This window comes from Micropterus salmoides, unplaced genomic scaffold (genome assembly GCF_014851395.1).
Source record: "Micropterus salmoides isolate LMB-PRFRI ecotype aquatic unplaced genomic scaffold, ASM1485139v1 Ms_hic_scaffold_1, whole genome shotgun sequence".
Taxonomy (NCBI): Eukaryota; Metazoa; Chordata; class Actinopteri; order Centrarchiformes; family Centrarchidae; genus Micropterus; species Micropterus salmoides.
The window spans coordinates 38,745,404-38,772,829 of record NW_024040040.1 but is presented as its reverse complement, the minus strand read 5'-3'; the positions used below and the strand labels follow the sequence as shown (position 1 = coordinate 38,772,829).

At 40.4% G+C, this 27,426-nt stretch overlaps 1 protein-coding gene across 5 annotated transcripts in view; it reads left to right on the top strand.

Moving 5' to 3' along the window:
* Window positions 1–27,426, top strand: part of LOC119908844 (myosin VIIA and Rab interacting protein) — a 119,045-nt gene that overhangs the window by 7,463 nt on the left and 84,156 nt on the right. For all 5 annotated transcript variants that reach the window (XM_038726773.1, XM_038726766.1, XM_038726757.1 and 2 more), the window contains exon 2: window positions 2,301–2,509. In XM_038726773.1, the coding sequence (XP_038582701.1) occupies window positions 2,400–2,509 (110 nt within the window). In that variant the 5' untranslated portion in view covers window positions 2,301–2,399. The remainder of the gene's footprint in view (window positions 1–2,300; window positions 2,510–27,426) is intronic.

The following is a 27,426-nucleotide window of genomic DNA, read 5'->3' as shown; positions in this document are numbered from 1 at the left end:
GTCTCCCTTCAAAGAGCCATAATTCCCATCACTACACTGTGCCACATACCAGACAAGCAAAACAAATACCTGTACATTACATTTTGCTGCAGCACTCCACTAGTGAGCACTCCTCCTCTGCCGAGGTTAATCCATCCACCTAACAGGTGTGACATATCAAGATGCTGATCAGAGAGCATGGGTATAGAGGCTATGCGTTGATGTCACTTCTACTTCCGGAACACGCTGGACTGAGTGGCAAAACATCTGTTACCATGGCTGCGTTTAGCAAACCGGGAGTAAAACAAGTGATTATTTGCTCAAATTAAAGGCAGTCGGATTCAACAGTGATCCTTACTGCTTACCAAAGAACCAGTGGTCCCCGTTTCCCCTTTCCCATTTTAGATGTGTTGTTTGTGTTTTAGCTGATTCAAGCTAACACTGCTGCTCGTCTTTCTGCCACTCTGTGAGCGTAACTGCGTTCTGTGACGTCATGCCCATACCCTCTATTGCGCAGGTGTACCTTAGGCTGGCCACAATAAAAGGCCACTCGTGCAGTTTCACTGTATAGATGGGTCTGGGGAGGTCAGGAAACCAATCAGTATCTGGTGTGACCACCATTTGCCTCATCCAGTGCAACACATCTCCTTCACATTGAGTTGATCAGGTTGTTGATTGTGGCCTGTGGAATGTTGGTCCACTCCTCTTCAATGGCTGTGTGAAGTTGCAGTCAGGACCACGAGCATGCAGATGAGCTTCCCTGAGACGGTTCCTGACAGTTTGTGCAGAAATTCTTTGGTTATGCAAACATATTGTTGCAGCAGCTGTCCGGGTGGCTGGTCTCAGACGGTCTTGGAGGTGAAAATGCTGGATGTGGAGGTTCTGGGCTGGTGTGGTTACACGTGGTCTGCGGTTGCGAGGCCGGCTGGATGTACTGCCAAATTCTCTGAAACGCCTTTGGAGACGGCTTGTGGTAGAGAAATGAACATTCAATTCGCGGGCAACAGCTCTGGTGGACAATCCTGCAGTCAGCATGCCAATTGCACACTCCCTCAAAACTTGCAACATCTGTGGCGTTGTGCTGTGTGATGGAACTGCATCACACAGATGGAAGTGCTGTGAGGTGGATGGATTATCTCGGCAAAGGAAAAGTGCTCACTGACACAGATTTTGACATTTGTGAACAATAGAGAAATAGTTTTTGTGTACAAAGAGAAATTCTCAGAGAGTGAGTGTGTGTGTGTGTGTGTGTGTGTGTGTGTGTGTGTGTGTATGTATGGGACCGACCGGTTAAATGTCATCAACAATATGTTTTTCCTTCTATCATTTGCGCGATCCAGAGGCGCACCTTGCAAACACTGCTACAAATGACACAAATACTGTCAGAACATTAGCAGTATTTATATTGTAGAGAGGGTAGTATTTGTTTTATTGACAGTTTTTACATGTTTTAACGTTTCAAGTTTTATTTCTTCCCTCCAGGGGCTGGTTAAGTGTCAAATTAGTAATGACCTGAAACAGTAAAAAAGATTTTTCCATTCGCTTCTCTCCAATCCAATTTTCAGCTGCTCAGAGATCGGAGTCCATGCTGCAGGCAAGCAAGTGGCACCAAAATATATTTTGTTCACAAAGTCATAAAAGCAAACATTGCAGCATTATTTGCATGGTGCGATTGTGCCTTTTCAACGGACCTTTATGTTGGATCTCTGTTCTAATAGGCTTGCTGTGTGAAAATGTGACTGTGATACATTTCTGTTCATTACACTAAAAGCTGTGCCAGAGACCTATTGATGTTGTAATTCCTTAGCTAATAGAGGTTGATGAAAGTCAGAAATTACTAAATGCCAGGTATAAGTTAAAACTGGGGTAGGCAATTTATTTCAGAAACATTTTTCGTTGTATTTGTTGAAATTCTCTTTACATCCAGACAGCAATAAATCAATAAATGCTATGACACAAAAAGGAAAAAAAATGGATACCTGTGGCTGTCACCGGATTGTAATAAGCACGGCCAATTGTTTCATTCGGTGAATTAATTGATTAGCTGGCCTACCTGCCTGTCTACCTGTACGCACTCTACCCGTGCACAAACTGCTCATGAAAATGTGTTTTGGGGGAGTGGCTTTTGGGAAGGAGGTTGGATTTTTTTTGGTTGGATGCTTTCAAATTTTAGCTGTCTCATGCTATGTTTCCACAATGTTGCCTCCTCCAGCTTTAAGGATCAGACACATATTAATGTTCAGCTCAAAAGGAGTGAACTGATTCTACAAATGGACAAACTTCCCAAATTAAATTTCTCCATCCCTCTGTCCTTCCTCCAGGGTCGTCCCAGCCTCGGCCCCCAGAGCAGCTGTGCCAGTGGCTCTCATCATCCTCCCCTCTTGGACCACCAGCAGCTCAGCGTGGCGAGGCCAGTAGCGATGGGCCGGAAGCTGGACCTTTCAGGCCTGACTGATGGGGAGGCAGAGCACGTCTTGAAAGTGGTCCAGCGGGACATGAAGCTGCGAAAGAAGGAGGAGGAGAGGCTGAGGTGAGATGGGATTGCCCTGCCAGCGCCTTTTCTAGTATTTTTAAACATTTAAGGCAACACTCACAGGGTGATGAGAGAGGAGCTGAGAGAGATGACATTTGCCTGGGAGCAAAATGACCAGATATAGTGGTGCACAGATGGTTCAGCTGACAATGACACTTAGCCTACCATGTGTTGGAAATGTCTAGGGTTCAGATATTCCCTTTACTCAAATTATCTAATGAAACAAGAAAGATAACATGTTTGAGTCTGTCAAGAAACCATGTGCAAAGAGTTCTATTAGGAGCTATATTTGGCATTTAAAGTTTGGAGAGTGGTGAGAAGATGTAAGGAATGAATTAAGCGGTGTCTTTATTTGCTCTAACATAAGCCAACAATGTCTGGCTAGCTTACTTCCTACAGTAGTAACCAAGAGTTACTTCCAAAGAGACGGGGCATATCATTAGCTTACTGCATTGTTTTGTTTTTAGATTTAACATTAGAAAAATACTTGTTCAGGACTGGAACATTTACCCTGTAGGAACCACAATGCTAATATTTCAAGTATAGAACTGGTTTGGATGCCGACATTTTGCCCGGGACTTGTAGCTTTAGCCTCAGCCTTTCAGCATTATATCAAGCATACAGCCATTTTTCAAATCCCTTTCATGATTCTCATTTTAAAAAGAATCAGCTAGAGACGGAGATTTCACCCAACTCACGGCGTTAGCATCAGCTTACTTTAGCTGGTAAAATCTGCTAGCCACAGTCATAAACATTTGAGCCAATAAAATTTACATCTGTAGACTAGAAATAAAAAGTGTGCTTGCCCTTCGTGTACTTTTGTGTGAAATATAAGAACTATTTTTTATTTATTTTTTTTAATGCTACAGATTTTGAGTTATAATTGTAAAACAGCATATACACCGTGCTAGAAAAGCTTGACACGTGAAGCAACATTAATCAAGGGGTTGGGCTTAGCAAATGGTCAATTGTAAGTTTCAGAAAAACGTGATTCTGCACAAAATACTTAATGGTAAATGTAATCCTTCTGTTGGTTAACTTTTAATTGAGTGCTTTGACCTAGCAAACAATCCTCAAGGTAAGTGTATATCATGCTAGTCATTAATGTTAGTAAGTCCCAGCAATAGTTATGACTTCAAAGCTTCAGCAAAACACTGGAACATTTCCTGCCTGTCAAGAGTTTATGTATACTTTAGGCTTTGATTGCCATTTAACAATCAATAATATTTATATCTATAAGAGAGTGTACTCCAAGTCTCTTGTTCTGACATCTGAATAATATAGGGTCATGCAGTCGCTCATGCTGTCTTTTCAGCTGCAGTGATTTCTTTACAGGATTTCCAGCCGCATGGTTTATTAAGGCACGGTCAGGGGCTGTGAGGAGGAAGATGCTTGTCTTGTATTTTCTGCTTGCGGGCTGTCAGGTCTGTGGGGGTCAGTCGGTCCATGCCTCAAGGCTCTGCTCCGGTGTCACAGCTTCTTACTTAACATGCGACAAGTGCTGCTCCATTCCTCCTCACCTCCTGTACTCCCTCCCTCCCTTCCTCTCCTCCCCGTGACAGCCTGTAGTCAGAGGGGATACAGTTTGCTTGTGACAGGCCTCCATGGGGGTTTGGCCATCAAACGTGTGGTCAGATCAGTGTGTCTGCTCTGTGTTGTTTCAGCAGAGCTACAGGGGGAGGTTTTGGTATTAAAGCTCCAATGTATCTAATGTCACAAGAAAATCAACAGAGTTTTTTTGCTGTGTGGTTGTGTCCTATAATTTTGTAAACACAAATGTGCTCCTTTGACCACTGATCAGGCTCTGTTTGTAGCCTTATTGAGTTATTCTGACTTTGTTGAGAAGTTTTCAAAGCAAAGTTTCCAAAGTAGCAAACTGATGGTCACAGTGTTACACAATCACACATCTGAAATACAGATTTCTTTAGGCATGTCTAATCCACTGCCCCATCGCCCCCCCCTATAGATGTTGTTTGTTTTTACAGGAGATGCCTCCTGAAAATCTAACTGATGTCTTGACTCCCTCGGCATAAGTGTTTGTCACTTCTCTGTTCTCTTTTTTTGTGTTTTTTCACCTTTTGTGGAAAACGTAATCAGACTCTTTACTAAGTAAAAGTGTATAGAATAACAGACTGTAAAAGTACTATAGTTCAAGTAAATGTTCCGCCTTCAATATTTACCTAAGCAAAAGTACAGAATCACTTACAAACAAAATATACTTTTGAGTATCAAAAATAACAGATTGGCCATTATTATATGTACTATATACTTCTTCATTAAGTTTAGCAGTGAAAATGAAGGCGAAAAACAAAGTACAATACAGAGAGAAGCAAAAAGTGGAAAATTCAAAAAATGGAAATGCCTAAATATTTCAAACTTGCACGGAAGTACAGTACTTGGATAAATGAAACAAAAGGAAATTAATCAATTAATAGGAAATTAATTGCCAACGAATGTAATAGTTGATTAATTTTTTATGTCAGGTTTTTTAGCAAGAATTCAGTGCTTCCAGCTTCTCAAATATGAATATTTGCTGGTTTTCTCAGACAAAACAAGAAATTTGACTTTTCCCACTATTTTCTGACATTTTTATGTCTGACATAGTTATTATTTTTCAGAGTATTCCTACAATCCAGAATCAAAATATTTTATAAATGAATCTTTCCCAGTTGAACAGCAGCGTATGCCTGTTCCATCTCTGATAATGTAACCTGATTTTAATTTTACTGCATTCCAAGGGAACAGTGGATTTCTAACTTCAAGTGCACGAGATTCACTAGAACATTTGAAGTAGTAACAAGTGCTGCTCACTATTAATACTGTTCATCGTCATCTTAAGAACAAGGACATGTCCTCGGTCAGTGTCAGGCTCAGGTGGCCTTCTTTGCTGTTGAAGTGTTATGAAATATGTTCAGCATCAATCACTTTTTTCTCCTGTATCTAAGGTTCGTACTATGCAGCTACTTTAGGAGCGATGAAAATAGTATTTCGTACCTCTCAGTGTTGCCGCAACCGGTCAGGAAAGAGGCAGAAAACCCATTTGCCTTTCATGTGACATGTAAAATGTTTCACAGCTTACAGTATATGAATCTGTTTACAGCAGATGGTGGTTGAGTGTTTCAGTAGATGGCTCTCTCCCTGTGGAGTTTTCTCCTCCATGCATGGCTGACATTTGTTTTTCTTCCTTGAATGAAGTCAACCCTGCAGAGTTGTAAATTACCCTGTTGAAGGATTCATGGGATACTCTATACGCCTCAGCTGGCACTTTAAATGCTCCATTTTAATTCCCCCCCATGCTGAATAATAAGAAATGTTGAAACACTTAGCTGATATCACCTTCTGTCTCATAAATACTGAACTGTAATAAATATGTAAATAAAAGTATGTACTCAGCTATAAGCCTAGTTTGAAGCAATCTACACTGTTGGTTCGCCTAAAGTTGTAATGTGTGCACCTGTAGCTGGTTTATGACAGCTCTGAACTTAAATGCTTTGATCACTGTGTGAGAGACTTTTTATAATTATGTTGTATATCATTATTTCAAACTGTACAAGAAATAAAAATTATAAATGAACTTTTGAAAGATCTATATCCTTCATTGAGAACATGACTCCCCATAACAAGAAAATACAGGTTTAAAGGCTTTAGTGTGGTGTTTTCACTAAAAATTATTTTACAGAATATCAATATAAAAAATGTAATTTGTGTCCAGATGAAACCAGTTATTTGTCAAGGTAATAAAGACACAATACAGTATAACGTAGTACATAGACAGCAGGCTAGCCTGTCTATGCCTGCTCCTTTTTTTTTGGTTAATATCTGATGTGTCAGAAGATGAAAAGTGGCCATTAGTGGTGAGATTTCTAATGTTGCTGTGCTGAAGTATGAGGTGCGTAACATGAGGGATGTAATCTTTGACATATTTTATTTTGTATCAAATGCTTCTCCTGGGTGTCTTAGTTTGACTTTTTAATAGATCTTATTTGTAATGTTTATGCTGATGACACACCGCTATACTGCACCATCAAAAGTTTTTTTTTTTTATAAATTAAATGATGATAAAAATGCAGAAATAAACGCTTTCAAGAGACATTGCAGTAGGCAGTAGGCATCTTTTAGCTTATCATGTCAAACAGTAAAATAAGAACAAACGTTTGTGTCGATTTTAGATTTATTCTTAAAGCTAAAAGCCCAGCATGTCCTTGGTGCACCTACACAGGTGTTCTGCCTTATGTGGCCTGATTGGCGTCTCGACTCAGGACTGTGTAGGAGTGTATAGATTGTGCTTAATTGACATCTCCCTGACTCGTGTTGTTAGTAACGTGTGTGCGGACAGTTGGTGGCAGTAATATAGCAAATGTTTCCCGGGGTACCTATAACTGCCAGTGGAGCTTAGAATTAAATCTAAATGATCTGTCAGACACACTCACTTGAGGTGTCTCATTTCCGCTACCCAATGTCTCTTATGTTGTATTCTTTAGTTTCTTTTGATGTTTTTTACGCTAATGGCTTTAACTGTGAAGCGTTGCATAACTATGAAAATAAATCTTTAGTTACGTCTGCAGTGACCCTGGCGGCTTCGCTGCTAAACAGTGAGAGCGTGATTCTGCCAATTAGTGAAGGTGAGCGGCTCAACCTCTGGCCCCCACCGTCTCAGCAGCCGTCCAGCTGGAGATGCTCATTATGAAGCGGCGGGAAACTCAGGGGAGCCCAAACGTGGGCCTACTTGACAAACAACGCAAGCACTCCCAGGGGAGTCGGACTGGGAAATGATTATAGATAGAAATGGCTATCCACCACTGCCTCTGTGTGAGTGGGGAGAAGATGGCTGGAGCTCCAGTTTTTAGTTACTCTTAGGGTAATTTGCTGTCATTGTTGGGAAGGATCCACTTTACACGTGTGTCTGGCAAGTCCTTGCATGGATTGGCCAATTACTGTACCTGGAATGCTTACTCTGTAGTCATTCTCTCTCCATCATCATCTGTGTCTCTCTCTTTGTGTGGAGTAATTCCTGGCTCAAGAATGCCTTTTATCAGAGGGTGATATTTTGCATTAGCAGTTTTAATTAGTCAGTAAAATAGTGACTGTTTTTGTAATGAAGTTTAGAAAAGTGTGGCTGAACAGTAACCAGACATCTTTTTCTTATTAATGATCCACTTTAATTAAAACTCTGTTTCATTGTAAGACCAACTTGTTGTAGCTACACAATATTCAAATCTGTACACTTTATTTATTTAGTTTTGTTCAGATTCCACGAATGGGTCTAATGTGTCTCATGCATCCAAAGGCTTTCTTTCTTTGTGTTTGCTGTTGTTTCTTTTTAGCTCTGGTGAATGCGACAGGCAGGCAGGGAGCAGGAGTCACACCGGGAGGCTAGGATCTTTTTGAAGGAAGGTGGCAGAGGATGTCACTTGGTCAGGGAACTGACCTCTATTTCCTCCTGTGTTTATCCTCCAGGCTCTCTGTCTAGAGATGACACACACACACACACACACACACACACACACACACACACACACACACACACACACACACACACACACACACACACACACACACACACACACACACACACACACACACACTCATATCTTTCCATATACAAAGAGGACAACTTCAAAAAATGTATTATTTTGAGCCAAGATAAAAACCAGTGAGGTTCTGTTTGGCCCAAATAGCTCGGTATTTGTGACAATCGATAAATTGGGGTAATTGGATTTCAGAGCACAAGCAGTCGGAGGATATTGCCCTTCCTTGCAGACGGTCCCTTTGGGCCCCAGTGCCATCTCCTCTATTTGAGCAGCGCTAAATGGGGACAGCTCAACCTTGTGACCTCGACTTTCATGCCTGAGGTCAGGTGCTTTCACAACGTCGTCTCAGATTTCAGTTTAGGGCCGCACATCTATTAAACTTTCTTAGTAGGATATTGGATAGTCTGTGTGTAAGCTTGTATGTTGGTTTGATTTCTTTAATGAAGCAGGTTTCCCAGACTTGTGAACTATTGCCCTGAACTTGTCTCTGTTAAGAGAAAATCCTGAAATCCTGAAGTGTAACTAGTCCAGCGTAGCTTTGTGGGTGGTTGAATAGCTTCTTTGTGTTAAACAGACGCATTATTCCTTTCTTCTCAGTCTGAGGTGTTTATTCTGTGCCATAATCCAGTGTTGGGTCCTATGTTAACATGTGATGTTCTTTCACACGAAACAGCCCAAAGGCTGCAGGGTTGTGATGTGGAACACCAAATACACAGCAGACGCTTAACAGTATTACAGCTTTATGTGGCTAATCGCCCTTACCTCCCTCCATCTCTAGCATGCATGTATTTTTATGAGTTAATTTCAGTCTGCCTGTTGTTGTGGCAGTTGTGTTCTCTTGGCTGCGGTTCTCTTTTGGTAGGGATTAGCCGTGTTATTGGTGTGGGTTATTTGTCTGAGTCATGTTGATGTGGATTGTTTTTGATGTGGAAGTGCGGGGTGGGTGGGTGGGTGGGTGGGGGGTGTGTGTGTGTGTGCGCTGACCACGTCAGCACTGTTTGTGTGTATGATTGTGACTGTGTGTTTGTGCAGAGTGAGCAGGAAGGACAAATGCTTCTGACCTTTTCCTGAAGCCACATTGGCAGGTGTATTACCAGTATAATTTTGTGAGTCATCACATTTCATGGTCTTCCAGGGTAACATTTTGATTGATACACTACACATTTATGTTCATTGTGAACTGTTTATAAATGCTAGGCAATATTGTCTTTAGTATTCAGTCTTTTTGTTTGGCTTTTGACTTTTATTTTAAAGGAAAAAGCCTGCATGTAGTGTTTTATGTGAAGACCTGCATTGTCTTTGTCAGTACATCACTGTAGTATTTAGATTTATTTTTTATTTTTTTATTTCATCAGAGCTGTTTGTTTTGACTTTTATGCACATGTTTTAATAATGACATCCCCCTGAAGGACTGGAAGGTGAGCAGATTTAAACAGATCAAAATGAAATGTTTTTTTCAAGAAGTTATCGTGTTTTTAATAAAATTTTGAAATTCTACTGACATTTCAAAAGACATAATAAGCGCTTCTCTCTCTGCTCCCCTAACTCTGGAAACAGAGTGAGTCTCCTTGCTGACGTCTGATCAGTTTGTTGTGCTTTAATTTGCTTTCATGTGTTCAGGGCTGTTGAGGTGATCTGTACAGCTGTCACAGACTCTGTGATTTCTAATTAGTGGCCCTTAGTAGATGGTATTTAATATAATTAAACTTAATTAGCAGACAGAAATAAAGCCCCCCAGACCACAGCAATTATACATGGGCATGCTCACGCATACCGGGTTCAGTTTCTCTCTGACACACGCACACACATTTTTAAAATATCTTTTATGTAATGATATATGTTCTCATAAATTTTTTTTTTACTATTTATTTGAGTATTCATTATTTGAGGCTGCTGTTGAAAATTAAACTCAACAGTTTGCTATTCAGGATACATATTAACATGAACTAGGCTGCATAATGTATGTATCAAATCATATGTACCACTCTTGTTTGTGGGGTGATTGTTTACGGACTTGAGCAACTGCACCGGGCTCGCCTCTCTTTAAATCCACGTGGATGATGTGTCAAGCAAGACCACTGTACTTGATCATTAAAAGAAGAGTTTGGTTCTTGAAATTCCTAAGAATAAAAGAGGCGTATCTCTGAAGGCATCAGTTTGTGTGTGTCGGTGCATTAGCAGACACTCCTGAGCAAAGTGTCCTAAACAGACGATGGTTTACGACGTCTGATGGAGGAAGATTTTGATTTCCCCTGAAATGACAAATCAGCAGCAGCGCATCGCCGCTGTCCTCTGGAGCTGCTGAGCCCACTGGATCGGCTGATGAGATAGTGGAAAAATAATCTACCTAGGCTACTTGTGGCACAGTCGCTTCCATAGTTCATACACCGCTTTCCAGCTGACTGAGTAGATAGGCAAGGTTATTGAGGAGAAACCTGTGTGTGTGTGTGTGTGGCATGTTAGCCTTGGCTCACTGAGGGTCAAATGGAGGCGAACGGATCACTGCTCAGCCTTGTCTTCCTCCAGATAAATGTGTATACATTTCCGCCTAGAAAGGCTCTGGAGTTATCTGCAGAAAGACTAAGACAGACTCGGAGAAATTGCCTGAGCTGTTGCTTTTATATTTGTCCAGGTCTGCAGTGATTACTTCTGCTGCTGGCCAAATGTCAAGTGCTGTTTTGAGTCGGAGGGAAATAGTTGGTTGCAACAGGATGAATGGTGTTATCTCATTCTGTCTCCTGAATCTATCTTTTAGCTTTCCCTTTGTGATTTTCTCATCTTTCCTGTTTCTTCCTCTCCGTTTTCCATTTAGCAGTCCTCTCCGTCTAAAGTCCACTTTCTGTTTCTGTCTTCCTACCTCTGTAGATCCTCATTAGCAGTAGCCATGTTGTGTTGAGATGGAGGACAGTGTCGGATGAGCTATGTCCAGAGGGAGTGAGTGATGCTTGGCCAGACAGCAGGGAGACTTTCTTTTTGTCTTAATAATCAGCATGCTTTTCTTAACCCTGTCTGGCTCCTCATTACACCCAGGCCAAGAGACACAAGACTCATTTACCCCGCAAAAAGCCAGTCATTCATCCCGTGGGCCTTATCTCCTGTGTGATTGAACTGCCGCCAGCTGAGTTAATTACGAGAGTTTGCACTGTTTGCAGGGGTGTTAGGCAGCAAGGTGAGGTTCAAGTGCTCGGGCACAGTCGGTTACCCACATCTTCAGAGTGGGTAACTGACTGTCACATCTTCACATCACATGTCTTTATGGGAGTTCAGAATGAGAGGAAGTGAGTGATCCTCTGTGGGATTAGAGAGTGTCTGAGAGGTGAGGAGGAAGACAGTACCCTCCATACAATGTGGCTCATTACAGGAAATGAATCTTCCTCTTCCGCTTGTATCACCGCTACACTCTGGTGTTCTCAAACCCTCTCTGTATTCAGGTAATGTTCTGTCTCTGTTCCACTTGTCTTGTTCTTCCTCTGAGGGCTGTTTTCTGCCATCATCCACCCCACAAGCATTTCAGTATGGTGCCTGACACTGAATGGTAATACTGAAGACGGGAATCTTAGGTGAGGAAGGAGAAAATGGAAAAACTGTGTCATGTGTTTTTAGATTTTAGATTTTTTTGATTTTTGAACGTTTTTTTTGGATATTCTGCTCACATTTTGGATTAACTTTTCTTCAGAGATTGAGTGAAGGATCTCAACGTAAGCAATGAATGCATATAGTAAAAAATGTATAAGGTCAATTAAATAATAAATCAAGGTTAGCGCAGTTAGCTTTTTCATAATATTTTGTTAGATTTTTACATAACTTTTGAGGAAATAATGCAGAAATAATGCAAAAAATGCAGAACATTCACAGCTCCCAGCTCAAATGTGAGGATCTGCTGCTTTTCTTTGTCATATATAATTGAATATCTTTATGCTTTGGATTGTTTGTAGGACAAAACAAGCAATCTGAAACGTTGGGCAAAGCGATCCAAAAAAAATACCTGCAAATTCATCAATAATGAAAATCATGCAGCCCTACAGAATTTATTTGCAAATGTATTTACCACTTGAAAGAGAAGACATAACAATTTCACCTTTTCAGCCAAATTAGCTTTACGTTAATTGAAATATTTGCTTGTGAGTGTGCTGCAGATTTTGAAAGATTAAGAGGCAAGTCCTTACTGCCGCAATTTTTGGACCAATTAACAAGGAAAAAACGCTTCATTCCCCCGTGAAGGAACTAAGCAACACATCGGCTCAGGCTTGCTGGCAGCAGAGGTAATCTGTTTACATCACATCATTGATGATGAGGCAGCACCGAGAGTCTGCAAGATGTTTAGTGCTCGTAACATGTCATCTGACACACACACACACACACACACACACACACACACACACACACACACACACACACACACAATTAAATTAGTGCTGAGCGTTCCCTGTGCTCCATCCACCCAATTAGATGGGGATCTCCCTCTGCTCCAGCATCTTTGACCCCAAACCTCAAGAGCTCTAATTTATGAGATGGACCTAATGAGATAAACCTCCATACTTGTATAAAAGAGAGAGAGACTCCCAGTATTTGCCTCATGTTAAAGACCCCTCTGGTTTATTTCGGGCGGCCATTGATTCTCATTTTCTCCTCCGCTGGCTCGTGTGTGTGTTTTGGAGGTTGGATCTTACTGTCTCTCTGAGGAAATAGGCAGAACCCGATCAATATCTCCCTCAGGACTGCTCCTGGATTCCATCAGTTGAAACAACACAGTGGATGACACACTATGTTCAGTGTCTCTTTTCTCTTTGTATGTTTTCAGTATCTTTCCTGCACTTTCTCTCTTCCCCATAAAAGTTTATCATCTGTTTGTTTCAGTCAGTATTGTCTTGGCAGCACTGTATGTTTGTGTGCAGTATCTGCGCTGTAACTTCACCTCTCTACATGTGGAGTAGGTGTCAGGCAGCTACATAAAACACCCAATTAAAGCAAAGCCACTTTTATTTTCTTTTTTTTTTTTTTTTTTTTTTCTCTCACACTCAAAAGGATTATGGACTATATTTAAATCACCACTTAAAAGCCTTTTATGACTTAGTCCTGCTTTCATGTACAGTCACAGATTTTGAGCCACTTTTATTGTCATTCCTGTTTTATTATTCTGTTTTTATTTAGCTCCTCATGTGTTTTACTATTCTTGTTTGGTACGTCAAACTTTATAAAAACTGCTTAACATGATGCTGCTGATGTAGGTGATAAATATTAGTCTAAACTTTGACCACAAAATGATGATTTTTAAGTAGACATTTTAGAGGAAACTACTTAATTGCATCAGCCACCTTTAAGCATGTCTGTCCACTGAAGAGCTGGCTGTCTCTCTTTTGAACCATAATTCCTTGCACTCATCAAATGGCTTCTCAAAGTGTGATGTTTGATATTTCTACAGAAAACCGAGTCTCTGTATTTGTTGACTCTTCAAACGTGTGTGTGTGTGTGTGTGTGTGTGTGTGTGTTCATGTTTATGGGAATGTACAGTTACTCCAGTTTTCTCTGAGCCCAGCTGAAATGGTCCCTGTGAAAATTAAACAACTCTCAACTACACTTCTCATGACCTCAACCACAATCAGAGTAAATACAGAGAAGGACATACCAGATCATTGCTACCTCCAGTTTATCCAAATTAAAGATGTCTAAAGTGAACCTTCACTAACCACTCTCTTGCCCTCTAATCAAAGTAAAAAAATCCCTTAAAACTTCTAGAAATTATTTCTCAACTATACAGAAATCTAGATTTAAAGATGTATTTGTTAGATAAACAATGATTCTTGGAGCATTCAAGGACATTAAGTAAACCAGAGATTCACCAATAACGTATACTAAACAACACACGCTTCGACTTACATTGGTCAGACATGCGTGAAGACTTCTAGACTATCCATGACTTGTAATCAAAACAACCCAATAATGACAGTATAAGGTCGTCCAAAAAATCTACATCACCACCATTAAACTTTACTGCGGTCTGAGGTGAGAGGAGCAGGCGCCGACCTTTATGGTATAATGCGATAGGTTAAGACATCTGTCAGTCAATATCTGTCTTATTAATGAATATAGGTATTTAAAGCATGTTTTGACTCTGTATTTCAAGAGAAAAGTTAGAGTAGTAATGGAGTCTCTTAAAAGGTGTGATTTATATCGTATAAATCTTAAAATGTATACTTTAAACAATGATTGAGGGAACTTTCTGTTTGTTAGAATACCTTTTTATTCATTCTACTCACATTCACTCACTTGAATTAAATCAAACTGTGACTCAGTCACTCTATTGTTTCGTCATTGGGTTGCTGCCCTACCACCGGCAGCCGTTTTTCATGTAGTGTGTGTTTCCCAGGGGAACCATCGTTGGTTGAGTGACTGGTTTCTGGATATTATGAGTCACAGCTGGTGCTGCTATTGGGTCGCCCGCCCCTGTTTAATGGCTGCAGGAGTCGTACGTTCTGATAAAACTGTTGCTTTGCTAGTTAACCAGCAACACTCTACACAGATCCTCCTTTTTCAAATGTTTACCGATGGTGGATTGTTGGAATTTAGTTTACTGCACATTTCTGAGGCCTTGAAGCCCAGATTACTTGCAAAAGTATACAAAATGCCTTATCTGATCCTTTTATCAATCGTCAGTCAGATTCAATTCATTTAGAAAGAAAGGATTTAGATTATGTAACTACATACAGCTTTTCATTTTTAAAGGAACACTCAACCAATTTTACATGTCAAAGCAATTTTCTAGTTATAGGGTGCAACAGAGCCAGCAACAACCTGAAATCAGTATCAGCTCGTTACACAACTCGTTACACTCCATATCCACCTTCAGTCTGACATTACCTCTACTCTAACTGATTTCCATGGGGGAGGGAGATTAGATTTTCCCTAACCAATCACTACAGACCAACATTTCAGGCTGAATCTAATTCTGAGTTGACGCATAACCATTCCAACTTACTGGTTTTGCTGGGGTTTTAAGAGTGGAGCGAAGTTTAAGCCTAATCTTTAGGCACTCTTTCAGCTGTCGTGTCGCTGTTGATTTGAGATTTCTTAACTTTTTCATCTGTTTAGTAACTAACAAAGTTAGCCATTATATTAGCTATCTGAAAATAATGTGTTGCTAATGCAGCATGTAACTGTTCGGCTAACCGGGCTGCGGGCTTGTGTATGTGTACTAGTGATAAGTTAATGTGTTGTACTTCCTATGGGGACGTAATCAGTGCTATGGAGCAATGTTTTCACGAGTGGGCTTCTGAACAGATTGACTTGCAATATGTTACTGAGATCATTTTTAGATGCTATTCCCTGCTTTTAGATCTCAGGAGAATATTTAGGACTCCTCCAACCTGCCAAATCTAGTCAGAACTTTTCTATACTTTTCAAATCCTGTTGTCAGGGTTCAGGCTTATACATGCGTGTACAATTATGAGCCAACTAAGTATTCTGATTAAATCATGATTTCTATGCACATTTTCCAACTCCTAACCACATAAACTTGAATGCTCATTGGAATCAATTTTTAGGTGATTTTGTATTTGTGTAATGAGGGCGGGTGTGGCAAAAGTGAATCACACACCTTATATCAAGGTGTGCATAATTATTAGACAGCTTGATTACCTCTGGTAAAATGGGCCAAAAAGTTTTAACTGACACTGAAGTCAAAAATTGTAAAATGACTTTCAGACGGATGCAACACTGAAATAGTTAAACGTTTGAGGCGTGACCACCGGACAATTAAACTTTTTAATGCCAATGGACAACTGGGGCGCAAAAAGCGAATGAAGAAGAAAAGGAACAAATTAACTGCAAAATACTAGAGAATAATTAAACGTGAAACTACCAGGAACCCATCATCCTCCAGTGCCAACATAATACAACTGCAACCTACCAGGAGTGTCCAGAAATACATGGTGCCATGTGCTCAGAGACATCGCCAAGGTCAGGAAAGCTTAAACACAAACAACACTGAATAAGATTTACAAGTTGACGTGTCAAGATTGGGCAAAGAAATACCTGAAGACAGATTTTTCAAAGGTTTAATGGACAGATGAAGTGAAAGTGATTCTTGATGGACTGGATGGATGGCCCGTGGCTGAATTACTGATGAACTCCCAAACCTACTGCTAGTTTGTGGAAGATACTTTCTTCAATCAGTGGTACAGGCAGAAGTCCGCAGCATTTAAGAAGGAAGCATCACATGCATTCAAGTACTCCACTGCTTGGCTAGCCAGCAAGGGCCTCATAGATGCTGACTTGAATCCTATTGAGAACTTGTGGGCCCTTCTCAAACATCAGATTTACAGTCAGTGAAGACAACACCTCTTTGAAGAGCATTTGGGAGGCTGTGGTTGCTGCTTCAATGAAAGTCAATGAAAGACTCCATGGATGCAAGGCCCATGGCAGTTATTGAAAAGAAGGGTGGCTTTATTGGTTACAAAATATTTTTAAAAGGCCAAAAATATTATTTGTCATTTTGTGTTGTAACACCTATTTTCTAATTCTCAAATCTTAAAGTAATTTGATAGATTTTTGTAATTTAGTTGCCTAATAATTCTGCACACATACAGTAAATATTCTCCTAAGCAAGACAAAACTTAATTATTTTTTGGATCGACTGAGAGTACTGTGTGTGTTCAATACAATTTGCCTAATGCACGTGGTGTATACTGGAATCAGCTACATAACATAGACTTGCTATGTGCTTTTCCACACTCTGTTTGTCTGAAACGGTCACTAGAGGACAGGAGACAAGCTACAGCTGAAACGTGAAGTCTGTCTGTGGTGTGTGATTTGTTGATGAGAATGTGGCGACTGCAAAGACGGGCAGGAGGAGGGGCGGTCTGGAAAGAGAGAGAGAGGGATGGGAAGCTAGAGTTAGGACGGACGGGTGAGAGGAGGGAAGACAAACTGTTCAAGGATGTTTTTCATCCGTCCTTGATGAGGCACGGGAGTTGGCGATGCAGATGCTGCAAGCTCTGCCCCATTAGCCGAGGCTGCTGCTGGTTTGTTACAGCAGCAGCTGTGAGAGAGAGGAGGAGTTCTTGATCACATCTATGATTATTTATTTGTGTGTGTATTTGTATGAAGCATGTTTTAAGGGCTCAGGGAGATAAATATGGATTTATCTTCTGCTGTGTATCAAAATGAAGATGTATAGTGCAGCGTTAATCTTTGGCTGTATTATCAAGTGCACACACTGACGGCCTTTTCTTAAAGCACACTGCAGCTGCTGCCATTTTATCATATGTCTCGGCATATTGCCGGTGATTGATTGTGGCTAGGGGAGTCACACCTCATGCAGTATAATTGATTGAGTTTGCATTTTCAGGATGCAGCTTTAGTGGCTCGAATGGCAGAAACCCAGCTGAAAGACAAAGCATCTGTCTTCCTGCTATCTTCCTCTGCTGTCACAATCCATCCCAACGTGTCTTCTCTTCTCAGACAGCAGCTTTTTTATATTTTGGTGGGGAGGCAGTGCTGTGCAGCTACTGTATGAGGGGGAAATGCCACAAACATGCATTGCAAGTCCTGCAGTTCAAGAGGACGATCGCTAGAAGAGGAGTGCCACACTGTCTCCAGTTACTTGCTGAGTCAGAGCCAGCTGATTAGAAAACTCAGGCCTAACTAAAAACTGTAGCTGGGCTTCTTTTGTGATGATTCTACATAAAGGCTGGCTGCAGTGTACTCTGGGTTTAGTCACCTGATCGCTGTATTTTTTTTCTCTCTTTCTTCCTGGCTCCCTATAAGCTACTTTCTCTCTCCTTTGCTGTTTCTCCCTCTTTCCATTTCTCTCTTTGATGGTGGTGGTTTTGGCAGGGCTGCTAATACCTTCCCCTGACATATATTCCATTTTTTACAGACTCAGTACCGTCACTACCTCATTCCAATATCCCCGCTCTCACCTCTGTTGTTAATCACGGCCCCAGTAATGTTCAGCCATCGTAAACACTTAATTCTTGGGGTTGTCCGGTATATCATAGCGTAGGTGGATAAAGCCTATGGCACACTGCTCATCTGCTGGTACACATTTCAGTTCAGCGATGGATCACCGCCAGCTCCACATCTGCAATTACAGTTGCGGTCAAGTGAAGGAAAGCAGTGGTGTCGTCGAGGACATCTGGAGACATGTGGAGTGCATATCCAGACTTCTCTTTGTCATTTAGGGAAACCCAACATTCATCTTTAATTGCAATTAAATATATATGAAGCCTGGGTTGCATCCTGCTCACTATTTTTAGCAGGTTTAACCTTCTTTTTTTAGCTAAAGTGGAGAAGTCAGATTGATAACCCAATGAAATGTTAACTTGTGATGGTTGAGTAATGTAGCAGCATCACCTGCGTTTCTCATTGTGCGACTGTTTTGCTGGGTGCACAGGAGTCAAACTGACCCTGTCACGTCCCTGGTTTTATTGGAAATTGATTGTGTTTTTATGACTGTGTCCTCTCTATTGAGGGGTTTTTGCACAGCTGCACTGCTCGGTTGCCAGGTTGTGAGAGGCTAACCCAAATATGTTAATGGAGCTCTGCCACTGCTCTTCGAGGGGTTGCCAGGCGCGACCGCAAGCTGGATTGTGAAAATGAAATAGCAAAGAAAATGTTCTGTAAGTGGGTTTGTGAGCTTTAAAAAAAGCATGTAATAGCATACAGTGCAATCTTTAAGTATTCAGACTATTTTGTTTTGTCTCTGTTCACCAACATATTTGTTTCAAAAGGAAAAAATGACAATGAATGAGTGTAAAGTTCTGACTTTCAGCATTATTTTGGCAGTGTTTGCATCCACATCCAATGAATCATAAAGAAAGGATAGCTGTTTTTATATATACCTCCTAAAAGCATAAAGCACTGTGAGCCCTAGAGTTCACCCAATATAGATGTGAACACCCCCAAACAGCCTTAAAAGCTCAAAGTCGGCACTTTAAAACCATTGTTTCTTTTGAAATCCAGTGTGTTGGACAACGGCCAAAACACTGTCCAAATACTTAGACTGCACTGTAGTGTGGTGCTCAGCCATAGGTGGCCTATTTATGTCCAACAATACAATGTTTTCCCTCCCTTAAGGAACAGTGGCTAGGAAAGTAAAATTCTTCTAAACCATTCAAATTCACTCCAAGTCTCCAAACCCTCTAATCTGTGTGCAGCCTTAGAAAATGACCTTCTCTGCTGGGCCCATAGGGAGCACTGTTGTCCATGTTGTCAGGACCAGGCTGGACTGTCTACACATGGCTGCACTTTGTTGGTCCCACTGGCTGACCACAGGCCTCAGACCAGACTGAGTGACACACAACACTTCTGCCAGTCTCTTTTTAAACTACAACCTCAAATCAGACCTTTTCCCCCTCTTTACAAGGCCTAAAGCAGTCTAAGTCTGCCTTGCCTTGTTGCTAAAAAAGACATGCGGTCAAAATTAGCTGTCAAAACTATGTTTCAGATGTTCAGCTGTAAGATAAATGTTGATGCATCTGTCGATTTTTAAGTGCAAAGAAAAAGGGTTTAGTTTTTGGTGACTGAGAATTCTGCATTATTATTATTTTTTTTTTTTTACAAAAATCCAGTGTCATCTGAGGCCTTTCTAATTTCTCTGTGAGAGAAGTGATTATAGTTTATAGCAGGCATAATCCATTAATTACAGTATGTAATAGATTCTTCACTGCTTTTAGTGCCCTCCTCTGGATTCAGGTGTCACTGCACATTTTACTGCAGTGCTCTGTTTTTCTCAACTTGGCCTCATTAGCTTCATGATTACTCATGTCTTGGGTTATTTTGTGATTATACTATTATACTGGAAGGTTGGTTATTATACGATCAATGTGTGACAAATGAGGGATGACTTTTGCATCTCTGAGGTCTCATTAGGCTTTAGTGTTGCTTTTTTAAAAGCAAACTGTTGGGAATTTTTGTGCTGAGATGTCACCCTGAAAATCTAATATTTCTTTGTAGTGCCTGGTTACATTCATTTGAGAGTGCTTAGTGAGTCAAAGCAGGAGCTCCTGGTGGATATTGTCCCACTGAAAACGAATCATTCCTCCCTACTTTCATTTCCAGAGGCATCTCAAGGATAGACAGATGCACACGCACACACACACAGAGACACAGTTTTAGGCATACATTTCTAAACTCAAACAGACTCAGAGTTTCTCGTAGCTGTGGATTTGATCATGCGAGTTCAGGTCTATGCTTGTTAAAAGCTGACAACAGACAGATTTGTAAATCAGAGAAGAGTTACATTTTGACTGTTCTTTTATCCATTCCATATATGAAATATCGAATTAAAAATGCTCCTCCAAGGCGAATGCTAACACTTTAAAGCATTTCAGTCCTGCTTCTGTGTAAAGACAAACTACTCCAGACATCCAGTCAAACTTGGCCATGTCTTCACTTGTAGCAAGCTATCACAGCACAGACAGGCTGTTTGGATCGCACAGACTCAAATAAGCAGTGAATCGTATCTTTGAGCGGTGCTGGATGATCGTAATAATTAGCAGGGCCGAAAGAAGACGCTCAAATAACATAGCTCCAGACGACAGCGTGGCTCGAAATAGCCAGTCGTCGCCTAAGCACTTGAGCAGGCAGCACACCGCAGAAAGAGTTGACAGGGGAAAGAGAGCGGGAGGATGTGGGTGAGGAGGAGGGCAATAATTAGCTGAGCTTGTCATTCTAGTGATTAAACACTGATTTAGAAGCGTGCTCAGTGGGTGCGTGGAGTTAAATTAGCTGTACTGCTGTTAGCGGCGATGTGACATGTGAGGCCTGGGTCATTGCACTGCAATGCAGCAGTGCAGGAGTGTGGCTCAGTTCAGCTCCATGTCTGCTGTCTCTTGTTGGCCTCACTGGTGTTTGTTTATGGGCCAGAAGTAATGTGAACACACCGGATGAGTTTGCCCCTGAACAACCTGTTAGTTTCTGCATAGTTTTTCTGGAGAGCCATGCTTCACCTCAATTCTATATGATAATAAATGATTTTGATCAGTGCTGCTGAAGGAGCTTGTTGTTTTTCTGTGTAATCTCCAAAATGCAAGATGAATTTACCGCACTTCTCTAATAAGTGTAGCCTATGTCTTCAGACCTGCAGGCTAAACGCTCCAATAAGTAATGTGCCTTGATGGTTTCTGGTGATGGTGGTTAATATTATCCCTCTCAGCAGATACCTGTTCTTGTCTGATATTAAAAAAAGGTGGAACCGTTCTTTCATAATGTTCATACTAATAACTACAGGCATTTTATTTGAACTGCTCTGTTATTTTCTCTGTACACTGTATCCCTGAATAAATGCACAACTCCGAAACAAGAACCTTTATTCCTACTATGCACAGCTGCATTGATGTCTATTACATGAGTGCAGTAAATCAACTTCTTATTTTCTCCCTAATTTTAAGAGAAATCACTGCTTTTATATAAAGTTGTTCTCCCCAGGCAAATTACAATATTAGTGTTAAGTTTAGATTAATGTTGAAGCAAACATTGCACTTTCACCCTGGTGCATTAAGAAAATTGTTACATAACAGCACAACTCAGACTGACAGTCTGACAACAAACAAAATAATTAAATGACCTTCCTTATGCACAGATGCATCTCTTCTCCATAGTTTGTTATACTTATATTTAGCTCTTTTATGATAAACACAGTGCATCCAGCAGGGTTCTCCATGAAAAACCACATATGATTGACTGAAAACAAAAATAATGTCTGAAAAAAATAAACAGTAGATGAAAGTGGGAGGCAAAATCTCCTGACTCATAGAATCTGTTTAAAGCTGTACCAATTGATATTTTTATATTAACAAAGGCTTAAATGACTATGTGTAATAAGACAGGGGTTGCTCGTTATGACAAACCCACAGAGAATTGCACCCGTATGTGTAGTTCCACTCAACTCTGTAGCATTTTTGCATCTTTTAGCTCATCAGTTTACCTTTACAGCCCAAACCTTTTATAGTCTTAGTTCACTCTCACTGCTCTAATCAGTATTGATTTTGTCCAAAGCAGGCAGCTGTTTTCATAAAAGCTGAATATAATTTAATAAACCCACTATATGCTAGCTTCTCAGCAACAAACAGCAGAAAGGCAAAGTTTGCGGCTAGCTGGTGAGCATACTGTTTCATCTAGAAACTAAAGAGCCAGATGTTTCCCTAAGGAGTTGGAGACCAAAAATTAAAAGCAGAGTGAATATTAGGCTTAAATTTCTCAGGTGGCCCCAAACACAACTCCAACTAAATGCGAATTTTGCTCCGTGTCTGCTGGATGTGTAAAACTGTTTGCTAACATGTTCACTATATATCAATGTAGAATATCTAAGTTGTTTCACTGAGTGGTTAAACCAAGTGGTCAAAAAATCTATTTATTGCTGCTTCTATGTAAAAGTCAACTATGATTAGAGTGTAAAGCAAATCATATCTTTCTCATAGAGTTTTCAAGCAATTTAAAATCAAAAATCAATAAGGCATGGGAGTTTAACACTGACAGTGTCATGGAAGAGTAGGTTTTAATATTTTGAACAAACGCAGCTTTGGATGAAAACATGGTATCTGAAAATGCAGTTTCCCCTAGATATTCTTCTACAGGAGAGACCAAGTCAGAAGAGAAGGTTGTAGGTTTCCTTAATCACTGCCTTTTTGTGTCCACTCAGCGGGTTTCTGTCATTGATTGTGTTTTGCAGGCCGGTTTGTGCAGTTAATCATTGAAATGGCAGATGCAGCATTGACACTTGATCATCACTTTTAGACCCTCTGAAAGACTGATGCAGAATTAATGACACCTCGTTATTTGAAGAGCTTCTTTTTAAAACTGTGCATACTATAAAACCAAGCCAAGATAAAACGTACCAAACAATATTAATTAATGACAGATAAATATAAAATATATTCAGGCTCATAAAAAGGAATTTATGTAAAATTTGAAAAGGCATTTCGAGAATGATTTACCTCTGGCAGAGCCTTGGGTTCTGTACAGCAGAGTCATTTATTTAATACATTATTAATCATGGTCTTGTTTTCCTCGTTAGTTTCTACACTACAGGAAGACTGAAGTTGTAATTTTATCGAGCCAGTTCCCAAGGTAACACTGAGCAAAGTTATGTTCTCCACCTAAAGGAAATCTTCCTGTAGTGGCTCAGATTTCTGGGTTATGCTGTAATTTATGGCTCTACTTTGGATTGGCGACATGTTATTATCCTAATGCTCAACACCTTCTCTTCACCCCCAGTTCAAGTTAGATATATTTATGAAGTCATTTTAATAAAAATGCAGTTTGCAGAACATTCAAGTGAACTGAACAGTCGAGGGCATATTAAATAGTCTCGAACATAAGACAACAAACAGTTGAAGACACTGTGCTAACTGCAGCATTGCCCATTAAACACTGGTATATGAATGGATGACTTACTCTGTGCTTGTGCAAAATATAAGAGATAATGTGATGTGCTCAGATAATATGCATAATAAAGTTGTCCATCCACTCTAATAAACACTTGACACCCCAACATTTGTCCACACTCTCTGCCGTTCCACTTCACCTCTCTCCTTCCTTATCTCTCCTAGCACCTGTTGGAGTATATGCTGTCCTCTGAAATTTTATTCCTATATTACAGTCATATTTTATGGACTCAGTTTGGGCTAACAGCAGATACCCTATTGTTTTGTACTTGCCGATAGTTGCGGTGGCACAAATACTGTTCACCACATGCTTCCCGGGGCCCCAAATATCCTACAATACCTCTATAGTGACTTGCTTTGTGATAGTTATGTTATAACCTTTTTACAGCCTAGGGCTATTGGAAGCTACAGCACAGTATGATGTCATAGCTTTATTGATGCTTAGTCACAATGTCAAGGAGAACCGTTAACATTCCTGCATAAATATTTTAAATGATGTTCTTTTAAACGGGCTTTTAAGTGTTTATGTAAATACTGAAAGAATAGTTTGACATTTTGGGAAATATGCTTATTCTATTTCTTCTTAGATGAGAAGATTGATACCACACATGTCTGAACAAAAAGCAGCAGCAGGCAGGCTAGCTTAGCGTGTAAAGTCTTGAAACATGGGGAAACGGCTAGCCTGGCTCTGTCTGAAGGTAACAACATCCAACTATCAGCACCTTTAAAGCTCACCATGCCTTTGATTTTAACCATTCTTTTTTTTTTTTTTAAGTCTGTCTCTTGCAAATTCAACAAGTGGTTGTGATATACCCCTTAATCCGTGATATGATATATTAATTAGTGATCTTTAGAGGTGCTGGTGCTAAGATTTTGTTTGTTTGAAATTGTCCTTAAATGTTTCCCGCATTTATCCAAAAAAGACAGCTGTTTGCACTTTAGCGGTGGTCCTTGTTGGTTTGATAAGAAGTAAATTTGTATCTCACCATTTGGTGTAGAGGTTTGAGGGCTCAGACGTGATAGTAGAGAGGGTTACGGGGGCTATCAGGCCTGTAGCTGTGTGTGGTTCAAACTGTGTGGGACACAAGTGTACAGTAGCAGCAGGATGCAACAGTGATTCACAGAGTAATACAGCCCACCACTGTATGAAGTTTCAGGCCTACAGAGTGTTTGTGTGTAGGACTGTGTGTGTGTGTGTGTGTGGACAAAAAAAACATGAGACAGAATGAAAGTGATATTGAGAGTGGGCAGACTGGAAATGAGGGGAAAACCCAAATATGTTGGGTCAAGAACAGAGCAGGGAGAAAATTGAAGGTGTGTGTGTGTGTGTGTGTGTGTGTGTGTGTGTGTGTGTGTGTGTGTGTGATTTGAAAGGCTTGCTACTTAATTACCCTCACTCCATTTTCAACTCTCAATTATGTCACTTCCGGTTGCCATAACGGCGATGGCACCTGCTAATGACACTGGCTTCGTTTTTATTTTGGATTACGATTCATCAGCACGGCTGACACGTATGAACGCATCCCTACAGTGACATGATGAACCACTATTTCATTATTGCATTACCTGTCCAAATGAAGACTCCCTGCCTTGCGTCACATATGCCGCATTTACAACCATGATTATCTCAAAGAATGGACATTTTTCTCCAGATATTGGATAGGGCATTTTGCAGATGTCTCTCATAGAAATTGTTTGTTAAAATTGAAATTTCTGTCTTCTCATCAACCTGAAATTATACTTGACATGCTCATACCCAGCAAGGCATTATTATGCAGCAGTTAAGCCTGTCTTAATATGGGGATTAATGTCTAGATAAAGATTTGTTCAGCATTAAGCCGCAGTGCATCGATGCTCATCTCTGCATGTCATCCCAACTATGTGTGCACATGTCTGCTGATATACAAACACATAAACAGATGATTACAGAATGATGTGCAGTTCTGTTTATGACAAAGGCAGTGTGTTGAGGGGAGAGTATGTGTGAATGTACATTAAAGCATTAAAACATTGTTGTGAATCCTACAAAACCTCAAATACAAAAGATGCAGTACATTTTTTGGATCAAAATTGTTGGGCTGTTTCACTGGTACCATGAGTCCAGCTATGACTCATCCACACACACACACACAGTCTTTCCAAATGCTAATCCTTTTTGTCACTGCTTTCTACCCACTTTCATCTGGAAATCCCTGTTTGTTTGCTCCAATCCACTGTCCCTCCCCCTCTGTTTACCCACATTATCGTTCACTCCTTCCTCTTCCCTGTCGTACTCGGTCCACTTTCTTTCATCTCACTTTCAGCCCATCCCACTGTGTGTCTCTCTTGCTGTCTCCTATTGATTGTCCCCTGTCATCGGTGTCTGTCATGTTCTGTCTGTGGCAGTGTGTCTCTGGCTCAAGGCTACAGTGTTGTCCTCTCATCACCTATCATCACACTGATACTTTTAAGGACACAAGAGACCTCATCTTACCCCATGGAGTATGTTCAGACCAGTGCAAGTGGGTTATAAGTGAGGAGCCTATGTTGCGTTATTAAAAGAATAGTTTGACATTGTAGGCTCATTTGCTTTCTCGCCAGAGTTGGATGAAAAGATTCACACTGCTCTCATGTCTGTCCATTAAGTAAAAATCTAGAGCCAGGAGGCAATTAGCTTAGCTTAGCATAACGACTGGAAAGAGTTGTTTCACCGTGCTTCCAAAGTAAAAAGAATACACCTGCCTGAAATACTATTTTTCTATTTTTCTTTTTTTTTTTACTTTGGACAGAGCCAAGCTAGCTGTTTATCCCTGCTAAGCTAAGCTAATCACCTCCTGAAAGGACAGACTGAATTATGTCGATTGTCTTATCAAACTCCTGGCAAGAAAGAAAATAATCCTATTTCCCAAAATGTCGATCTATTCCTTTACCCGTGAATTGTTCGTTGGACATCACATTTTACAGAGAGATAGGATGCAGAAAAGAAAGCTCATTGATTTTCCTTGCTGAGTAGTTGAATGCATTTTAAATGGCCGATAAGAGCTTGAATTATCTGCAGTCATTCTTCAAGAGACGAGTCAATTTTTGAGGCAATTTCTGGCGAGATAAATCACAGCCCATGAACTATACACGGTATCTGAATCCATTTTGAACTTTCTCTTTTCAAAGGCCCATAATTCTCTCGGCCTGTGTCTATGCCAGCCAGCCAGGTTAATCCTCATTAACATCTACAAGACACTTGAGGGAACAATTTTTCATGTACATGTGTGGGAAGTGTGCGAGAAAACCACACTCACACTTTCAAGCTACTGTAGTGTCTTGCGGTTTTTAATGAAGATTTATTTATCCCTCAAACTAGGAACATACAGGTCACATGTCAGATCCAAGTAGTGAGATAAAGCAGCTGCTATAAATTTAATAATTGACTGTCATGTTTGGCGGAAAAGAAAAAAGCTTGTACAGGCAGCAGAAACAACCAGACTAAAGTACTACAACAGAGTATGCTGTACTGTATTTATACATTTCTGTGCCTCCTGTTAGAGGTAAAATTGCTTCTATGTTAGCTGCACACTCTTTGTAGCTAAAATGGGTGCCAGGACAGAGAGTGCCAGAACTTTCTTTGGATGTGGAACTGCCTTCTCCCTCCTCTGGGCAATAATTAAGCTGCAACACACAAGCGTTCTTAATGAAGTTACAGTTTTTAATGAAGTTACACTCATTAAATGCAGCTAGTAGATAAATAGGTGTATTGTTAGTTACTGTCTGTTTACAAGCTGTGTTGTCTCCTAAAACTTTCCCCCTCAGAGGCTGGGTCATAATGAATGGAAAAAGGCTCTATTGTCACTTTTAGAAGGTCATCTTCAGACCCAGCTGAATTATTAGAGGCTGGGATCGATACACACAGTTTGAAGTCGCTAACAGTTTTGTGTGTGTATTTTTTTTTTTATTCCCCTCCCATTGCTTTTGTAGCCTGACATTAATTTTGTTTGTTTTTTGTGTTTTCAAGCAGCTTATCAAT